This window comes from Prionailurus viverrinus, chromosome F2 (assembly GCF_022837055.1).
Source record: "Prionailurus viverrinus isolate Anna chromosome F2, UM_Priviv_1.0, whole genome shotgun sequence".
NCBI lineage: Eukaryota > Metazoa > Chordata > Mammalia > Carnivora > Felidae > Prionailurus > Prionailurus viverrinus.
This window is the reverse complement of record NC_062578.1, coordinates 67,150,719-67,170,811: the sequence shown is the minus strand read 5'-3', so window position 1 is coordinate 67,170,811 and position 20,093 is coordinate 67,150,719. Positions and strand designations below refer to the sequence as shown.

General features: G+C 45.2%; 1 protein-coding gene across 2 annotated transcripts; it reads left to right on the top strand.

The window, feature by feature from the left end:
* The first annotated feature begins 1,221 nt into the window (after positions 1–1,221).
* On the top strand, positions 1,222–17,816 carry KLHL38 (kelch like family member 38). Of its 2 annotated transcripts, XR_007148509.1 has the most exons (7): positions 1,222–1,421; positions 1,836–3,427; positions 7,450–7,555; positions 8,464–9,426; positions 12,952–12,957; positions 16,439–16,444; positions 17,806–17,816. XR_007148509.1 is itself a non-coding variant. In XM_047842009.1 (4 exons), the coding sequence occupies exons 2-4, from the start codon at positions 2,039–2,041 to the stop codon at positions 8,751–8,753; spliced, it is 1,785 nt and encodes a 594-aa protein (XP_047697965.1). In that variant the 5' UTR covers positions 1,222–1,421; positions 1,836–2,038; the 3' UTR covers positions 8,754–9,684. The 2 variants fall into 2 exon arrangements, 1 of the variants encoding a protein (XP_047697965.1); XM_047842009.1 differs by lacking the exons at positions 12,952–12,957; positions 16,439–16,444; positions 17,806–17,816 and having other exon boundaries at positions 8,464–9,684.
* Positions 17,817–20,093: the final 2,277 nt, after the last annotated feature.

The following is a 20,093-nucleotide window of genomic DNA, read 5'->3' as shown; positions in this document are numbered from 1 at the left end:
GGTACCCTAAAGGCCAGGCCCGCCCAGCCTCCCCAACAGAGACCGGGCACATATAAAGATCTGCACTTCGTCTACTAGAGCTAGAATAAAAAATGTACGTGGGAGAGAGACGCAGCAGGAGATGGTTCTCCAGGGAGGCAGCAGACCAATCTGATTCCTGCTAAAGTCTGGGCTTCATCCTGCCAACACGGGGAGCCACTGAAAGGCATGATGCAGGGGACTGGCAGATTCCAGTTTGCCTTCCTCGGGGTTACTCTGCTGGTTATTCAAGGTGATTGTATTAGAGGAAGAGAGACTGGGAGCAAAGGAAAAAGTCAATATGGAGAGGCTGTTGCCACAGTGTGAGCAAGACTGAGAAAACCAGGCTCCCCTGCCACTCACTGCTGGTGCAGTCAAATCAGCATCTCCCTGGGGGCAGAGGCAGGACAGAGCTGGCATCAACCTTGTGGTTCCTTAGCTGTCCATTGTGGCTCTGATTCTTACATTTGGGGGCTGCCTCCTCCTCTCTTTCTTTTTTCTTCTCCCTCCCTCCCTTTCTCCCCCTTCTCTGCCTCCTTCCTTCTCTTCTTGCTTATTCCTTTTCCTCCCTCCTCCCTTCCCCTCCCTCTCTGGCACACCCTGGAGAGATGTGCCTTGCCTCCTGCATCCAGCTCAAGACTCCCTGATGGGAGAAAACAGAAAACCAACAGAGTTTTGTGTTTTCCAGAGTCTGGAGACTCCGGGTGCCCCACAAATATTAAAAACAACTTTTGTCACAGATTCCATCACCTCGGAGCCTGCAGGAGGAAATCATAGCCCTCTCCAACAATCCTGCTAACAGACAATGGGAAATAAGAAACCCACCGACCAGTACTCTTGGGCCCATGTTCCAGCTTCCTTAAGGCCATCCACCACCTTCAGCTTGCCCCAAACTATCTCCAGTGACTCTCCCCAGGTCACAGCAACCTGTTTACAAACATCTAGAATTCCCAGGCACTTTTAGGACAAGGGACTCAGGATGTGTCCAAGTGGGCAGCAAAGTCTTCTCTAAGAGAAGCTGTTCCTCCAGATCTATTTATGACGACGTAAACACTTGCCAAGGAAACAAGGCATGTGGGCATGCGCCGGCCCCACAGTCCCTCGGGTTGCTGCAAAAGGCAACTGAAAAGTCACATGTCATAACAGTGGAAAGTACATATGCAACTATTCTTAGCCCTGGAATGTATACACTGTCTCCCTGCCCAGTGCTTCTTTCCCGAAGTTCTAGAAAACTGTGAAAGTACCGTTAGCATAAACAAATCCAGAACTCTCCCAGGACAAATCATCTGCCAACTGAAGGAAAGGCTTGGGTTTATGGTCTCACTTGGATCCAGAGGTGGAAGCTCTCCGGAGGGACCAGCCGGACCAGGCATCATCAGTGGATGTCACTGCAGCAAATGAAGGTAAATATCTCTAATGTTTAATTCTTCTGTGGGTAGACTGCCAGATGTCATCCAGTAAACCCTGCCCAGGGTACTGTTTGGTCTCTGCTTTCTGTTTATCACATGCTTAAAACAAAACCCCAAAGACTGTGTGAAATCATGTTTTAAAAAATAATTTGCAAAGGCCCATTTTCATCCTTTAGTACTGTCTAGTTACCCGAGGGCCACGCCTCCAGAATGACATCCTTGGGGAATGACTAACACCCAGAAAGATGCTTAGATGGGTTTACTAAATAACACATATGCTGAGAAGCTCACAGAATTCGGCTGGTCAAATGCATGGACTGTCACTTTGCTTCAGGCTCACATTTAATTAAGCCCCTGACAATCAAGTAACTTCCAACAACATTGGTGGTTCTTTTTCATTTTTCTCAGATTATCTGAAGATGCTATTTGCCTATTACCTTTGAGAGTAATCACAACCAAAAAGAGAGGTGTTGGCTGTGAGGTCTTGGGTGTAGGTGGCCTCTCTTTCCAATCTTCACTAAGCAACATTCTTGGTGTTATCCACAAGCATCTTGGTGAATAGACATAGATGCTGTAAGTCTTGGAGCCAACACAGTTAAATACTTCAGCACATGCTTCCCCTTGGGACCTCTTCCCCACCTTGTAGAATGGATGAGGAGTTGCCAGATGAGTTGCTCTTCAAAGACCATGACTTCTCCTCTGACTTACTGAGGCAGCTCAATGGCTTAAGGCAAAACAGGATGCTGACTGATGTGAGCATCTGTACCGGGACCTGGGAGGTCCCCTGCCACCGAAGTGTGCTGGCCTCCAGCAGCCCCTACTTCAGGGCCATGTTCTGCAGCAACTTCCGGGAGAGAAGCGAGCCCAAAGTCCAGCTGAGGGGCATCGACCCCCCAACTCTGGACCAGATCATCTCGTATGTGTACACTGGGGAGGTGCACATCACGGCTGAGAACGTCCTGCCCTTGATGGAGGCAGCCTCCATGCTACAGTATCCCAAGCTTCTGGAGGCCTGCTCCTCCTACCTCCAGAGCCAGCTGACCCCCGGCAACTGCCTGGGCATGATCAGACTCTCTGAAATCTTAAGTTGTGAGAGCCTCAAGAAAAAAGCCAGGGAGGTGGCCCTGACGTGTTTTCCAGAGGTGGCTGCATCGGCAGACCTGAAGGAGCTCTGCGTCTTGGAATTGAGAGACTATCTGGGGGACGACGGGCTCTGTGCGGAGGAGGAAAAGGTGTTTGAGGCCCTCATGGTTTGGGTCAAGCACGACCTCCAGGCCCGGAAACGACACGTGCAGGAGCTGTTCAAGCAAGTCAGGCTTCAGTACATCCACCCGGCCTTCTTCCATCATTTCATCGCCAACAATGCCCTCCTTCAGTCCTCACCCTCATGCCAGACCATCCTGGAGACAGCCAAGAGGCAGATGTTTGCTTTGCACAGTGCCACCAGTGCCCCAGACCTCCAACCTCCATGGCATGTCCCCCCAAGAACCTCTTACCAAGATTTCCTCGTCCTCTTGGGTGGAAGGAAGGACAGCCAGCAGACCACCAGGGACGTTCTGCTGTACAACAGACAGACCGGCCAGTGGCAGAACCTTGCCAAACTCCCGACCCGGCTGTACAAGGCCTCAGCTGTCACTTTGCACCGCAGCATCTATGTGCTGGGAGGCATGGCTGTCGGCACAGGGAAGAACATGCCCAGCCACAACATCTACATCTACTCCCTGAAGCTCAATCAGTGGAGGCTGGGGCAGCCCATGCTGGTCGCCCGCTACTCGCATAAAAGCACTACCCATAAGAACTTCATCTTTTCCATTGGGGGGATTGGAGAAGGGCAGGAGGTCATGGGCTCCATGGAGAGATACAACAGCATCTTGAACATCTGGGAGAGTATGGCCAGCATGCCAGTGGGGGTTCTCCACCCTGCAGTCGCTGTGAAAGACCAAAGACTCTACCTTTTTGGGGGAGAGGACATCATGCAGAATCCTGTGCGCCTTATCCAGGTAAATGACTGGTCCTTCCCATCATGTAAGTGCATGAGTGTATACCCACACATACACACAAGTGCATGCACACACATACTTATACACATATGCATATATACGCATACATACACACATGTATATACATGCATGCATATACACATGTGAGTACATGCATGCATACATATAATACATATATACACACTATCATTTGCAGGGGAAGCGTAAAGGAGGGAGGAAAGGAAGGATGGAAGGGAGGAAGGAAAGAAGAAAGTTTAAATTCAGCAAGATTTCATCCATTTATGAATTCTTGTTGTATAAGATTAACACATACAAAGGAACATCAAATACAATCTCTGTACACAAAGAGTTTATCTTCATTGGAGGAAAAGTCCAAGCTAGAACACAGTGAATGTCTGATAGTGAAATTCTTTTTTTTTTTTAATTTTTTTTTCAACGTTTTTTTTTATTTATTTTTGGGACAGAGAGAGACAGAGCATGAACGGGGGAGGGGCAGAGAGAGAGGGAGACACAGAATCGGAAACAGGCTCCAGGCTCCGAGCCATCAGCCCAGAGCCCAACGCGGGGCTCGAACTCATGGACCGCGAGATCGTGACCTGGCTGAAGTCGGACGCTTAACCGACTGCGCCACCCAGGCGCCCCTGATAGTGAAATTCTATAGGAATTTTGCAGATGCTTCTAACAATTCAGCAAGGCCCTGTAAGATTCCCAAGCATTGGTCCACAGTCCATTACCAAATCCCTGGGAACCCAACCTCAAATCAGCGGAATCAAAATCTCTTTGTGTGGGGTCCTGACATTTACACATCAGAGACATCTCCAGGAGATTCTCAGTTGCAGCCACGTTGGGGAACCTTGCCTTAAATGATAAGTAGATGCTAATATCACTAGCAAGCTCTCTTAGAAGTATTATTAACAGAGGCTAAAATGTCAGAATATGAAGTGTTTCATGCAAGTTCTAATCTCTGCAGTTTACCTAATGAAATGAAAAACTTGAATAATGAGCCTATCTTTAAAGATATGGAAATTCCTAGTATTTATTTTATTCAAGAGCTATATTGAGCCCCAGCCATGGTAAGAGCCCTGGGGATGTGGGCATGAGGAAGAAAGTGCACTTACACTCCAGGAGCTTGCTGGACAATTGCAATTCAGGTGCAAAATGGAGGGGTGCTTTAAGAGCATGGGGAGTGCCTTAAACCAGTCTAGAAGGAATCGGGGATGGTATGACTTTCGAGGTTGGTCTGCTGACTTGAACAGAGAGGCAAGAGAGAAGGGGAGTAAATGAAGAGGGAGAACCATTGGGTGGATAGAAGGATCTGACATGGAGGGAGACGGGAAGCTTCTCTAAGCAGAGGCAGAGTCCTCTTTTGAGGGCAAGGTGGTGAAGCTGGGCAAGGGAGCAGCTGCTCAAAGGCCCTGAAGCAGAAAGGGGCACAGCCCATGGCCTGGAGACACTGAAAGCCTGAGAATGTAGCTGCAACACAGAGCAGGAGGAGAAAGGTGGTATGCCAGGCAGGGCTGGGGGGTTAGTCCCCATGTGCTCTCCACCCAGACTGCTGCCCCTGAGCCCCTACTATAGAAATTCTGGAACATTCTTAGGGGATGGGTGTTTGTCCAGATGAGGCTGACCTGACCAGCTTTCTGGACCTTGTCAAGGAATTGGGGTTGTAGCCTGAGAGTAACAGTGTGGCTGAAGTAATCAAATTTACATTTTTAGAAGTTCCCTTTAGATGGCTTGGGGAGACAGGACTGGTCTAAGTGGACAACAGCAGGAGAGCTGGGGACTGTTCTAGAGGTCCAGGCCAGGGTGACTGGTGGCTTGGGCTAAGTTGGTGCCAGTGGAGATGGAGAAAAGTGAAAAGCTCCAATTTAATTTCTGTTTTTTCTTGCCTTCACTTCTCCAGCCCATATTTTCAGCTCCTCCCTGACCATCTAGGCAGATTCTGAGTCTGTTCCAAATCCCAATGATTTATTTGAGCCAGGAGAGACATGTTTTGCTCTCCACCAAGCTCTGGCCACACAATTCAGATGTAACAAAGTGCTTCTATGTAAAGCTAGAGCCCCTCCCTCTTTTAAAAAATATTTTTCAAAATAAAGTCAACAACTATGCTAAGTATTTCACATTGCAAAATTGTTATTGATTTCCTAAGAATAAATACAAGGCTCAGAAAAGCTTTTAAGCTGGAACGTCAAAAAATGCATAGTACCATCAAGCAAGACTCTTGCAAAGGCAGAAAAAAATCCACTAACAAATGAGTGATCCTTTTATACTGCAGTAGTGAGAAGGGGGAAAGGGGAAAAATATTCATGGAAACCTTTATTGTCTACCTAGCATTAACTTTGATACGAAATTTTTATTCATTCAAATAGAGTGTAAAATCAATGCTGGGGGTTGCTTGATGGAATAGGTTGGATTTTCTGGCACAGGTTCAGAGTTTTCTTTAATGGATGGTTCTTCTGCGGGCATGCATTCTTTGAGGAACTATACCGCAGTGGGGTTACTGTGCACTTTGTGTGTGTATGTGTACCTTTCTCCCTGGCCTTCTTTCTACCTCTGTTTCTGGAGGGCATTAAGCAAATCCTTCACCATAACATCACTTCCTCCACAGGTCAAAGACCATCTTTTGTTATCCTTGCCCCAGCCTCTCTAGGGGTATTATGAGGATTATGAGCAACTGTTTAATCTATCTTTGAAACCATACCCCAAGCTGACAGAGAACAGAAAGTCAGGAGGCAATTACTCATTCAGTGTTTGCTTTTGCTCCAAGGATCCTACTTTCCAAAGTGTCACCTACGTATTTTCAGATGAAACCATGAGGCTTAACAGCCATCAAGATTGCCTCTGTCTTTAGCACATGGCCTCCTCTATGCTTCACCAACTTCAAGAACGGACAGAGACCCTAAGAGGTCTCCAGTCTCAAAGGCTCCATCAAGAAAGGCAACACTTACATGGCCCCAGGCAGAGCCATGAGTGTGGTGGTTAAGAACATGGACTCCGGGTGGGGTCAACCAGACCAGCTGTTCCACTCACTCTAGCTGTGTGACTTTGGACATGTCACTTAACCCCTCTAAGCCTCAATCTAATCTGAAAAAAATGGAGGCAAGTAATGGTACCTACTTCACAGGATGATTGTGAAGACCAAATTTGGTAAACTAACAAAGCATAGAGTCTTTCATATGGTGGCAATTATATTTTATATAGAAAGAATTGCCAGCAAAGAATTATACTTCATATAGAAAGCATTGCCATTTTCTTCTGTAGGTAAATGTTTTGCCCCTTCTTTTCTTATATGAGTCCATCCTAAATCTCTTGTGTTAAATTTTGCTAACATTGAATTAATTTATATTTGATATTTGAACTTTATTTAAACTGAGGGGAACATGTTCTGGAAATCATGATTTGTGACTCTATTTCAGAGCATGGCCAAGGAGTCCTGCCCCACCTCTATGCTCTTTTTTTCTTTTCTCATACTTCCTCTCTGATCCTAATGACTTTCAGGCACAAACTGTTCGAAAGCCTTCCTCTCCTAGCCCCAAATGTATTCTTGGCTCTAAGGCCCTCTCTGATACACTGGAACATTTAGAAACCTAAACATGAGCCGGAAATAGAAATGATTGAAAAATCATTGGTTTTATGAATACCCAAGTTGCTTCATTTCCCATTAAAAGAAAAAAAATGTTCCAAGCAAGGTAAGAAAACACATACTACAATGCCTAACTCTTGGTCCATTCTATAGACACATAGCCAAGGATCTCATGGGCTCACATAAAGACCAATTTCTAGTAATATATTCTTTCTGTTATTTAATTATATCTTATTGATAGCAATATATCAGTATTGCTTAGTATATACCAATATATCAATATTGCTTGGTATAATAGGTATTATATCTACCTACATTTCAAAAACTAGGAAAAAGTGAAAAAAATCACTCCTATTTCACTCTCTTAACTACTACTTCTATCTTTTTAAAAATACATATCCCTTTACAATGCAGCACCATGATTATATTTCTCCCTCAGGTTTACCACATTTCCAGAAACACATGGTTCAAAATGGAGACAAGAATGATCAAGAATGTGTGTGCCCCTGCAGTGGTGCTGGGGGAGCGTATTGTCATCGTGGGAGGTGAGTTTGAACAGAGGATCGTGAGGCTGAACACAAACTTGGCATCTCCCGTGGAAAACGGGTCACTAATAGAAAGATGTTGTTCTACAAAACAGTGCTGTTAAAAGCATATCCATCCAACTAGGGGAGTGTGGACGACTTGGCAAAGTTTTTTTCTCATCCAGAAGTTTTTCCCTGTCTTTATCTATAAACAGGGAATGAAATAATAGCTATTTCACAGAATTGTTGTGATAATAAAATGTGTTCATATATCTAAAGCACTTAGCACTCTCCCGGGTACATGGCAAATACTAAAATAATGTTTGCTACTGTTCATAATATCAGCCATTAAGAGATAATTTCTCTGCATTTGCAGTATAGTGTCTTGGTTAAGAGGACTGGTTTTAGGGTCAGACCTGGGTTCAAATCCTGACTCTGCCACTGGCTGTATACTCTCTGGCAATTTATTAATCTTTTTTTTTTTTTCTGTACCTCCATTTGCACATCTGTAAAATGGGAATCTTAAAAGTGGGGACTGGTAGGGACCAGGTAGGGCTGTCGTGGAAATCATTCCTGAATTCCCAACGGCTCCTTCTCTGGATTGTTAAGGCTCTTGGGGAAGGTGGGGAGTGTGTAAAAGAAACGAAAATGACATTGAGGCTGAGAAAGCCACTGGAATCAGGAGGCTGCTCCTAATATAATGCTGCCTTAACTTGAGGCTAAGGATTCAGGGGCCAGAATCAGACAGATTGGAGTCCAAACCCCACCTGTGCCCACACCTTGGGCAGGTTACCAAAGCATACTACACCTTAGTTCAGAGTGCAGCCTTGATACTGGGCAATGGCAGAGATCAGCCATGTTTCCCGACTACAGCCTTCCATTCCCAACTGAGCAACACTGAGCTTGCCGATATGCCATTTGGTTTTCAGGTTACACAAGGAGGATTCTTGCTTATGACCCTCAATCCAACAAATTTGTCAAGTGTGCGGACATGAAAGACCGCAGGATGCACCATGGGGCCACGGTGATGGGGAACAAGATCTATGTAACGGGTGGGCGGCGGCTGACCACAGATTGCAACATCGAGGACTTGGCCTCCTTTGACTGCTACGACCCTGAGACAGATACCTGGACATCCCAGGGACAGCTTCCTCACAAACTCTTTGATCACGCCTGCCTCACTCTCCAGTGCATACCTCACACTCCCACCTTCTCATGAAGTCGGCGAGAAACTATTGGTCTTAATCAAGATGCTTTCTGTTGCAAGGGACAGAAACCCAATTCCAAGGAGCTTAACCCTAAAAGGATGCAGGAAGTGCCCACAGGACTGAAAGTTCCAGAGCCCGGAGGCCTGAAACCAGACATATTGTTGCCAGAACTCTCTGTCCACACCACAACTCTCTCTCTCTCTCTCTCCCCCTTTCTCTTTCTCCTCACTTTCCCTCCTTCTCTACCTCATCTCTACTAGATTTCATTCTACAAACAAGTTTCTTGATCCACAAATTATGAAGACAATGGCAACTGATAAACTCAGACTCACATTTTCTAACTTTGCATCTTCAAGACAGAACTTGACCATCATCCATATATTAATCCTGAAAATAATCCTAATTGGACGTTTTTTAATTCCATGGCTTCCTCTTGAGTCAATCACTGTTTCCAGGGCTTGTGCTACTGTGTAATCCCAGATCATGTCCCTACAGGCTGAGGTCATGTTAACTGTTATCACTGACAGTCTATCCACTGCACATGATGAGATAGAGGCAGTTTCCCCAAAGGAAGAACTGCTGGGCTGACCAAAACCACATCTGCCCAGATCATCATGGAAATCCAGAACTAAAGGGCTGAGAGACCCGGAAGAGTCCCTAGAAGCAGGTGGTCCAGGTGGCAGTGTGAGACATTGACCGTGACCCTGTTTCTTTGCATTCTATGGATGTAGTACATTGGGATTCCAGGGAAATATGTCAATTCAGTTTCTAGGGTTTGCAAAATTATCTATGCTGCCAGAATAAAGTTTGTTTCTAGTGCCAAAGGATGTTTTCCTCCAGCCTCTGGGGAGCTATAAACCTGCAGAATTAATCAGGATTTTCATTTTGGTAAATGTTATGAGAATTGCTCTTCCGAGGCAAGCCAACAAATTCCTTCACAGATTCCAGCAATTATTGCCCTCTCCATGCCAGGGCTGAATATCCCCTAGCCCTTTTTATCTCAAAGTTCTTCCCAAGCTGGCTCAATCCCAAGCTCAAGAATAAACTGAAGATGGTGACACATTATAATCACCTGGGAAGCTGTTTGAAAATGGGGCTGAGCTGCATTCCGGAGGGACAGACAGGGATTCTCAGGTGGAGCCTAGATCATTGAAATGTGCGGTCAGGATTAAGAACCACCATCCTGGGCACTTGGGTGGCTTAGTCCATGAAGTGACCAACTCTTGGTTTCGGCTCAGGTCATGATCTCACAGTTTGTGGGATCGAGCCCCTTGTCAGGCTCTGTGCTGACAGTGGGGAGCCTGCTTGGGATTCTCTCTCTCTGCCCCTCCCCTGCTCTCTCTCTCGCTTTCTCTCTCTTAAAAATACATAATAAATAAATAAATAAATAAATAAATAAATAAATAAGCTTTTTAAAAATTAAACAAATAAAAAAACAAGAACCACTGTCCTGCTCGGCTGCAGGTACTGAAACATTCGTGTGCTGACCCGCTTCCCAGCATGTTCTGGCCAGCCCTGTCGCCACCCAATAGCATAGGTAAAAGTCTTCTCTCTAGCAATGGAAGCATCTGGAATGGGTCTCACTGCCCTGAACCTGGCACCAGAGTGACCCCAAGCTGGAGCCTTTCTCCTACCCTGCTCTTCAGGCTTATGTTCTGGACTTACCCTTTCTTCCTAATTTGTATTTTTTGCCCTTCAGTTTCTCCTGCTGGGGTCTGAAGCTCTGCTCTGCTCCCCAGACCACTTGGCTGTGGTCCAGACACCTGGCCCAGATTATCAGCCCCTACTCTTGATCATGATCACTGTCACCTTAGCAGTTGGCTGGCCTCTTACTATAACCTATTCTCTTTGAATCTCTCTATTCAGGCTCTCAATCCCACCTCTTCCAGTGATGCCTCCAGTGCCTAAATGGAGGTCCATTTTGATTTCTCATCTGACTTGACCATTCAACACAGATGACTCTCTCTCCATCTAGAAATGTCTTCCTCACTCCACCTCTGGGACACCATTCACTGTCTCTTCCTACTGCGTGCAGTTCATTCTTCTCTCTTTCTTTCCCAACTAATAAATGGAGGTGCACTCCAGTGCTCAGCCCTTACACCTTTTGTGCATCTACCCTCACTCCCAAGGTAAGAGACACCCCGCCGCCCCAGTGTAGGGCTTATCATTCCAGCTATGTGCTGCTGACTTCCCAGTGTTCTCCAGTTCCAGACTCTACAGCTTGCTCCATGTTTCCACTTGGATGTTAAATACCTCAATGTAAACATGTTCAAGAACACTTTTTCCTCCCGTGATAGGCTTCCCCATCCTGGGAGAGGGAAACACCTGTGTCCCAGTTTCTCAGGCCCAAAGCCTTGGATGCTACTCTTGGCTCTTGGCTCTCACACCCAACTCCATCTGTTTCAGGTGTGACAGAGCCCAGTCGCCTCACCAGCCACAGATCTTACTATGGTCCAAGCTGCCATCTTCTCTCATCTGAACTCATCACTGGTGTCTCTGCTTCCACCTTTGCCCCCAAATCTCCCTCAACCCATCAGCTTGGAGCATCTTTCACAAATTTATAAGTGAGAATAGATCCTTCCCTTGTTTAAAATTCTGCAAAGCTTATACTGGAATTAAAGTAGAAAAGTTGGGGTACCTGGGTGGCTCAGTTGGTTAAGCATCCGACTTTGGCTCAGGTCATGATCTCATGGCTCGTGAGTTCAATCCCCTATGCTATTGGGTGGCATCAGGTCCCGCATCAGGCTCTGTGCTGACAGCTCAGAGCTTGGAGCCTGCTTTGGGTTCTGGGTCTCCCTCTCTCTCTGCTCCTCCCCCACTAGCACTCTGTCTCTCTCTGTCTCTCAACAATAAATAAAAGTTAGAAAAAAATTTTAAGTAGAAAACTTAATTTAAAAAATGTCTTTAATTAAAAAAAAAAAAAAACAACCTCTCCAAAGCCGTCCCAGCTTTCTCAGACAACTTTCAGACACCTGCAAGATTGCTCTGCGACCCCACACTGCTGCCCCCGCTACTCTCACTCTGCACCGTGTCCCCCAACTCAGCATCAGCCACACTGGCCTCCAGGCTCACACATCGTTTCCACTGTCTGTGTTCACACTTGCTGTGCTCTCCACCCAAACACGCTTGGCCCAGATACCACACCCACAGGGTCCCCTCCAAACAACAGCCAGGTTAATCTTTTAAAAACACAAACTGTTCATGTTCCTCTCCTGCTTAAATGACTTTACAGCTTCCCAGAGACCTTTGAACAGAGCCCCCCATCCTTTATCTAGCCTCTAGGGCTTTCTGCTGCCCAGTACCCATCCATGTCTCTGACCTTGCCTTTTGCTGCTCTCCACGGTGCCCACCACTGCCTCTGCCTTTATTATTCCCCCTCCTCTCTCTTGCCTCTGGGTCTTTGCTCTGGTCTAATACACACCTCTCTCACCTCTTCACCTGACATAATTTCAAGTCATACCAGCCAGATTAAAATTCACTGCATCAGAGGACTTCCGTGTACCCCACCCTTGCCTGGGTCAGCTCTCTCTCCTATTAAATGTCTCCATTGTCCCTATACATCCTCTTTGAGACCCTCATCCTACTTGTAATTACTTGATCACTATCTTCCCCTCCAGGCTCATATCTGTCCAATCTCTTCCACATTTCCAGGGCTGGGCTTGGCATTGCCTACATGTATTGTAGGTCCTCAATAATTATAGCATGAATGGATAAAAGAATGAGGCTGCTGAATCTACACTGTCTCTAAAATCCATCTCAAACTCAGAGGTCAGTGTGGATAGGCCCTAGTTCAAGCATCTCAGATCCTCTGCTAAGGGATCACTGTGTACTTCCTTTATCCTCTTTCTCTCTCCCACCCTGGGGAAGATGTAGCATGGCCTACCTATGTCAGGCTTAGAGGATGAGAGCTTCTCCTAGAGGGTCCTGTTTGTCTGGAATTGGAAGTGAGAGTCTTGCCATCTGTAAACTCCTGCAGCCTCCAAAATTCCTTCTGTCAGAGACTTGCTAATGCCTCAGCTTTCTCTCCCTTCATCTTAATCCAAAATTTAATAAGCTGCTGGCATCTGTGGCTACTTGGAGCTTGTATGAGTCTCACTGGGGCACAGAAGCACTAAGTAAGTTGTCCCCTGGAATGTATAAAGAAAGATGGCACCAGGGCCAAACACATTGGGACACACACGGCAGGCCGCTTTGTGCGTCCAGTAAGAGGTCTCTGTGGCAGGTGCATTTACATACCTGGGGGTCCGCCTGGCCAAACCCCATATCTGAGCTGAGTTAGGAAATGCCCTTCTGCCATAAGGGACCCTTTGCAATCTGCTAAGGAAATCACAGTCCAAAAAGAAAGAGGTTTTAGCATGAGGCTTGTGCATCTCACTGGCTAAGGAGAGAGTCACAATCCAGAGCTGAAGTCAAAATATATTTAGCCAGCAGCAGTTAAACTAAAACATTGTAAGTAAAAAATGTCAGATAGCCTGACTAATCACTGCAACAGGCAACAAGGGAGGGGGATGGAAATGAAGTGGACAGAACAAGGGCTATGCAAGAAAACGCTAACAAAAATATCAAACACCCTGTCCCAACATAAATCAGTGAGCTGGAGAGGAGCCAGCAGAGAAAACAGTGTTGGCAGGAAGAAAGTGGCTGAATTTACCTTCGCCACCTATAACAAAAATTTGCGATGTCCCAGAGGACAAGGACTATGACTGGTTTTACTCCCTTTATCCTTCTCAGGATGTCTGACACAATGCTGCCCCCCTCCAACATGCCATGCTTGTCCATGTCTCTGTGCCTCTGCACACGTCATTCCCTCTGCCACGACGCCTTCCCCTGCCCTGCCTCGTGAACTCTTACTCAGCCTTCACCTCCTCTGTGGAGCCTTCTCCAGCCTTTCTACCCACCTCTGCACTCCCCCTCCCTTTATTCCAGCTCCTTCTACATCATAGCACCGTAGAGACTTGTTAAAGGAATTGGAAGGAAAGCTCTTCATAGGAGCAGACAGAGTCTTGGTCCCTATGAACCTCTAGGTTCAGGCAGTACTTGACACACAAACAGTGATGACATGCCTGCAGAATGAATGAGCAGGTGCACAAGTGAAAGGGCCCTAAACATCACTGGAGTATATGGGCTGCTCTGGGTGGAAAGAAGGAGTTAATTATCAGGAAAACTGCCATTCCCTAGTTTTTAGCTGCATTTCACCCCAGTCTCTGCTTCCAGCATCACATGGCTTCCTTCTGTGTAAGTCCTCCTCTGTCTCTTATTGGATTTAGGGCGCACTCTAAACTAGTTTGATCTCATCTTGATCCCTTCCTTCATTACATCTTGAAAGACCCTATTTCCAAATAAGGTCACGTTCTGGGTTCCAGGTGGTCATGCATTTGTGGGGAGACACAATTCAACCTGTTTCAGATACCATCTCCCACAAGAAGGCATCCTTGATGAGCCCTCACCACCACCACCCCCTCACCCCAGGTGGAGCCATGTGGCACGGACTCCTCCTCTCCCCATCTCATCAGGAGCACCTCCTGGGAAGGGACTGTGTCTTTCATCTCTGTATCCCCCACTCCAGCCCCACAGGGCCTGGCACTGCAAAGACACTCAGTGAACATGCATAAGCTAAATCCAACCATTTCACAGGGACTAGCAAACATTGTATGGACTCTGAGACTAATGTGCACAAGACACAGCTTCTGAGCAGCTTCCCAAGAGTACAGGGTGAACAATACCTGCCAAATGCCAATCAAGAAGGAATTGGTTGATTGGGGCCGGGGGGTGGGGGGGGTTGCAGGGGAGCTCAGTCAGCTAAGCATCCAATTCTTGATTTCGGCACAGGTCCTGATCTCACGATTCATGAGATCAAGCCCCACATCAAGTTCCACACTGACAGCACAGAGCCTGTTTGGGATTCTCCAGCCTTTCTACCCCTTTCTGCTCCTCTTCTGCTCTCCCTCTCAAAATAAATAAATAAATAAACAGTAAAAGAAAAAAGAAGGAATTAGGGTCGGGCATAAGAAGTTATCTGAGAGAACTAATCTGTTAGCACAGTGTCACCCATAATGTCCTATTTTTGATCTTGCCAACATAAGCCTTTGGGGTGATGTCATGAGAGTGAATCCGATGCTAAGGATGCTGGGGAGAAGGAAGTCTGTTTTCTGAAATGTCAGCTTTCACGCAATCTTATAGGAATTCTAGGCTCCTATTCAAATGCCACGTTATTCTCTTCATGTGGGGAATTTGGTTTTTTGCTTTCCCTAAAGACATCCATGAGTCTCTCTTCCTCCTGATTTCACTTATTTGATTTAATTAGAATTCCAGGGCATGCAATCCAGAATTCCCCAGTAACGCTCCCATAACAAGCCAGCTGTCCAGGAAAATGGTGCTTTGAGGACACAGACAGGGATTCAATAATGTGAGGTGTTTCTAAGTTAGAAAGATACAGACAGGAAATTCTGTCCTATTCAGAATCAGAGGCTGTCTTTGTAGTTTCTCCAACAGTCCCATTAGCACTGCGCACATTCAGAGACAAGAGGGCCACCTCAGGACAACTGCAAAATCAGAACCTTCCAAAAGGGGTTGGGAGGGAAGCAATGCAGAGACATCTATGCTCAAGATAAGACCAAGGAGAAAAATAGCAGAATTCATTAGCAGAGTCTCTGAGACATTTATCTTTTGTCGAGTATTTGAGAAAAAAAGAAAAAACAGAATTAATCCCCACTTGGAGTATAGATTGATTTGGCTTACTTATCTGAAGAGTAAACTAAAGCTGTTAATGGATTTGCCCATTTACTAAGCACTGAACCTGCATTACCCAGCTCAGTTAACACAAGAAGCTTCTCGCACCTCCTCAGCACCCTTCCTGACCACCCTAACCTAGCCCCCATCCCACCCACTGCATTGTCCTCTTGCACTCCTTATTTCTTCCCTTCACACCTTTTAATCATAATTATTTATTGTCTTACTTGCTTTCCTGAGTTTATTTAGTTGACATCCCCACCCAAATGGAAGATCCCTGAGAATGGAGAATGGCTGCCCTGTTCACGTCTGTTTCCCTGGTACCTGACACAGAGAAGGCAATCAACAAAGATTTGTTGAATGAATGAATGAATGAATGAATGAATGAATTGAATGAATGGCAATCGAGACATTTAGGATGAGCGTAAAAGAGAGAGAAGGTAAGTTTGGGGAATGACACAGGAGAAGGGGAGAAATATGGGGACGTGGTTGACTGGCATGGGAGGGCACAGTGGTCTTTATCCAGGTGAGTGTTGTAAGAAGATCACTCTGCCGGCAACCAGTGGAAGCATGGAGAAGTCCAGAAAGTTTAGATGGCAGGCTATTCCCATCGCCAGGAAGGATGATGAGGTATGGCCACTAATGTAACAGTTTACAAGTCTTCACATGTCTGTGCCCGTCACAGAGGACAGTGGGCATTTGCCCGTAACCCATCTCCTCCCTGGACATAATGATGAGACACAAAATCCTAAGCGGTCACCCTCTAAATCCTCCCACGTGAAAGAAGACCCCAGGCAAACCACTTACCCCACTAGAACATAGTTGCCAAATTATATTTTAGGCATTATGATATTTTCCTCATTCTCAGGGCTTGATGAGGGGGAAGCACCTGAGATGACCTTATAAATGTCTAAAGCAACAGTAGCCACTATGAATGCTGGGGGTAATAACAGATGTAGAAGTAAAGTGTACAGTGACATTTTGAATGTCAGTGACACTTAAAATTTAAATTTACAATGACATTGTAAATAACAATGGTAGCAGAAAGGATGGGGGGGGGGCGGAGAAGGTGGCAAAGCTTTAAGGGTGTATTGCATAGGGATACAATGATCTCTCACCAGACTATACAACAGGCCCCCTAACCACTCTTCCTGGCTCCAAAGTCTCCTCTTCTAGCTCCCCGTCCCCTGCTAGGGGCAATCCTAGCGGGCTTGGGGAAAATCAATAGATCCATTTGCCTTTCTGAAAGATAAACCTGGCCAGATATCTTTCTTGCTTAAACCCCTTCAATGGTCTCCCACCTCAAAAAATTCAAGCTTCACTTCCATACCTATGAGGTCCTTGTATGTGGAAGAATAAATAGCCTCCACCAGAATAGGTAACAAATAAAATGATAGTGGAGGACCCACCCAATAGGCACTCAGTAAGTGCTATTCTCCTTGCTGCCCCACAGTTCCAGTTCAACTGGCCAAAAAGAAAACTCTTACTTGCCTATTAACAAAGAATGTTTACCTATTAGCTATAGCTGTAGATACATAGAAAAAGAGACTAAATAGATCTCAGATACCTGGCCACCAGCTCCTCATCCGATGGGGACACCGTGACCTGCTCTTCCATGCCAAAGGCACAGTACACTTATCCCAGAAGGGCTCAGTCCTGATGAATGTGGTCAAGGCCTTAGTTTCTCAAAATGTCTTCAGGGAAATATTTTTTTGCCCTCAAAATTGCCTCCTTTTCATCTAGAATGATGATTCATTTCATTATTCAGTGACTGAAAATTCATGAAATTTTGTGGTTAAAGCAAAAATGTGTCACACACAATTCCATATGTCCGTGCAGTGGGGCTGAGAAAATCTAATGATGAAAACCATCATTTCTTCCCCCAAAGTTTAACAGATCTCTCCACCTCTTTTTTTTAACTTATAATATTTTTATCTCCTTAATTAAAAACATTGCTTTGAAAAATAATTAGATATAAGACTCCATAAATAAACATAATGGTCAAAGCACTGTACTTTCTTAGATTAGTTTCAAGATTCAAATTCACAAATGCAAATGTAACATTTCTGAGTCAGAGAGTTGGAAGGAGGCCTGGGTGACCAGTTGGTCCAATCCAGAGAGACAACATGGAGAAACAGAAACAGCAGTGGGCTTCATGAAAAAACATCTGAGGACCTGGATTTGAGGTTTGGCTCTCCCTGTAGAGAGATGGATTCCTCAGGCAGGTCACTAAGCTACAATGTCCTTGCCTGTAAAATGAATGAATCTCATCTGCCAAACACTCTTGAGAAAATCACAACTGTTTGGGGCATCGGGGTGGCTCCGTCAATTAAGCATCTGACTCTTGATTTCAGCTCAGTCATGATCTGACTGTGAGATTGAGCCTTGTGTTGGATTCTACACTGACAGCCCAGAAGGTGCTTGGGATTCTCTCTTCCTCTCCCCCTACTTGATTGATCGCACAGTAGCACTCTCTCTCTCAAAATAAATAAATAAACATTTTTTAAAAAGAAGAAAATCACATCGGGGCACCTGGGTGTCCGACTTCCACTGAGGTCATGATCTCACTGTTTGTGGGTTCAAGCCCCACGTCGGGCTCTGTGCTGACAGCTCAGAGCATGGAGCCTGCTTTGGATTCTGTGTGTGTCTCTCTCTCTGCCCCTCCCCACCCCCCCTCTCGTGTGCACACTCTCTCTCAAAAATAAATAAACATTAAAAAAATTAATAAAAAAAAATCGCAGGGCACCTGGGTGGCTTAGTCGGTTGAGTGTCCAACTTCAGCTCTGGTCATGATCTCACAGCTGATGAGTTCGAGCCCCGCATTGGGCTCTATGCTGACAGCTCAGAGCCTGGAGCCTGCTTCAGATTCTGTGTCTCCCTCTCTCTCTGCCCCTTCCCTGCTCGCACTCTGTCTCTGTCTCTCAAAAATAAACATTTAAAAAAAATAAGAAGAAGAAAATCGCAACTGTAAAGGGAAAAGAAGACATTGCTCTATGATGGCCAGCAAAAAATACCCTCCCACATTCTTCACTCCACCCCTCTAGGCTCAACATCCTTTTAGTCTGGGGAAGCAAGAATAAAGGGATGACTAGAGAAAGCCACCAAACACACTCATATAACCAGCTTCCAGGTCAGGAAACAGGACATTACAGCACCCCAAAAGGCCCCTTCACAACTCTACCAGTCATTAGACTCTCCAAAAAGAACTACTATTTGGACTTCTAACACAGATTAATTGTGCCTGTTTAAGAAGTTTATATAAATGGGAATAGATAGTTTGAACTCTTCAGTACAGCTTCTTTTGCTCAACATTAACTTTGTGAAATTCATCCATGTGGTTATGTGTAGTTATAGTTTGTTCATTCTTGTTGCTTATAATACTCGACCGTACAACGATATTACAATTCACGTTTCTGTTTTACTCTTGATGGGCATTTATGTAGTTTCCCATTTGAAGCTATTATAAACTTTCTCGTACATACCTTTTGGTGAACATATGTTTACCTGTCTGTTGAGTATGTAACTAGGAATAAAATTGCTGGGTCATGGGGTGTACATATGTTCAGCTTTATAGATATGGCCAGTTTCCAAACTTGTCATACCAATCTCTGCTTCCACCAGCAGTGTATGAGAATTCCAGCTGCTACACATCTTTAACAATACTTGATATTGTCTTTCTTTTTCATGTTAGCCATTCTGGTGGGTGGGAACTGGTATCACATTGCAGAATGATATTTTTAAAGTGTAAATCAGATTATGTCACTCTGCCAATGGTTCCTTTAGCATTCAGAATAAAACCTTCAAGACCCTGGTTACCTTGGCTTTCCTGCTGACTTCATAGTGACACTCTACTCACTATGTTTCAGCCCCACCTCTTTCTTTCTAGTCTTCAAATATGCCAAGGTCATTCTCAACTCAGGATCTTTACCATTGACTGTTTCCTCCGCCTGGAACGTTCTTCCTCCAAGTATTCCCATGACTATCTCCTTCTTGTTCATTCATACATTCAACAAATACTATCGAGTGATAATCAGGTTCCTTCTCAAATCTCAGCTCCCTCTAAGAATCCTTCCCTGACCACTGCCTAGTGTAGTCATGGGTACTCCCTCACACCACACCACATTCACTCTCTAGTCTCTTGCTTTATTTTACTTGTAGCACTTATCACAACCTCTACTTTTTCTTTTAAGATTTATGTGTTTTCTGCCTTATCATATTAGGATATAAATTAGCAGCCGAGACAATATATCTTCAATGCCTAGAATAAAACATAACATAAGTATTTAACAAATATTTGTGGGATGAATGGAGAGTTCACATAAGGGATTCACACATAGATTCCCAAAGATAATTGTAGAATATTAAAGTTAATAGAGCCCCTTCCTTCCCCCCCCTACTTGATTGATAAAAATGAAGCTCAGGAAGATAAAATGACTTGGCCAAGTTCATGGTCAGCAGCAGAAATGGGGTTTGAACCCAAGCTCATGACTTCTAGTTCTAGTACATTATTCTACCTATGAGAACTAGGGAATAAGTCTTAATTGAATGAGTCTCTAATTATTGAATGTTGGACATTAGGAATTGATTCAGCACAGTGAAGTCCTCCTCCAATACCACTCATA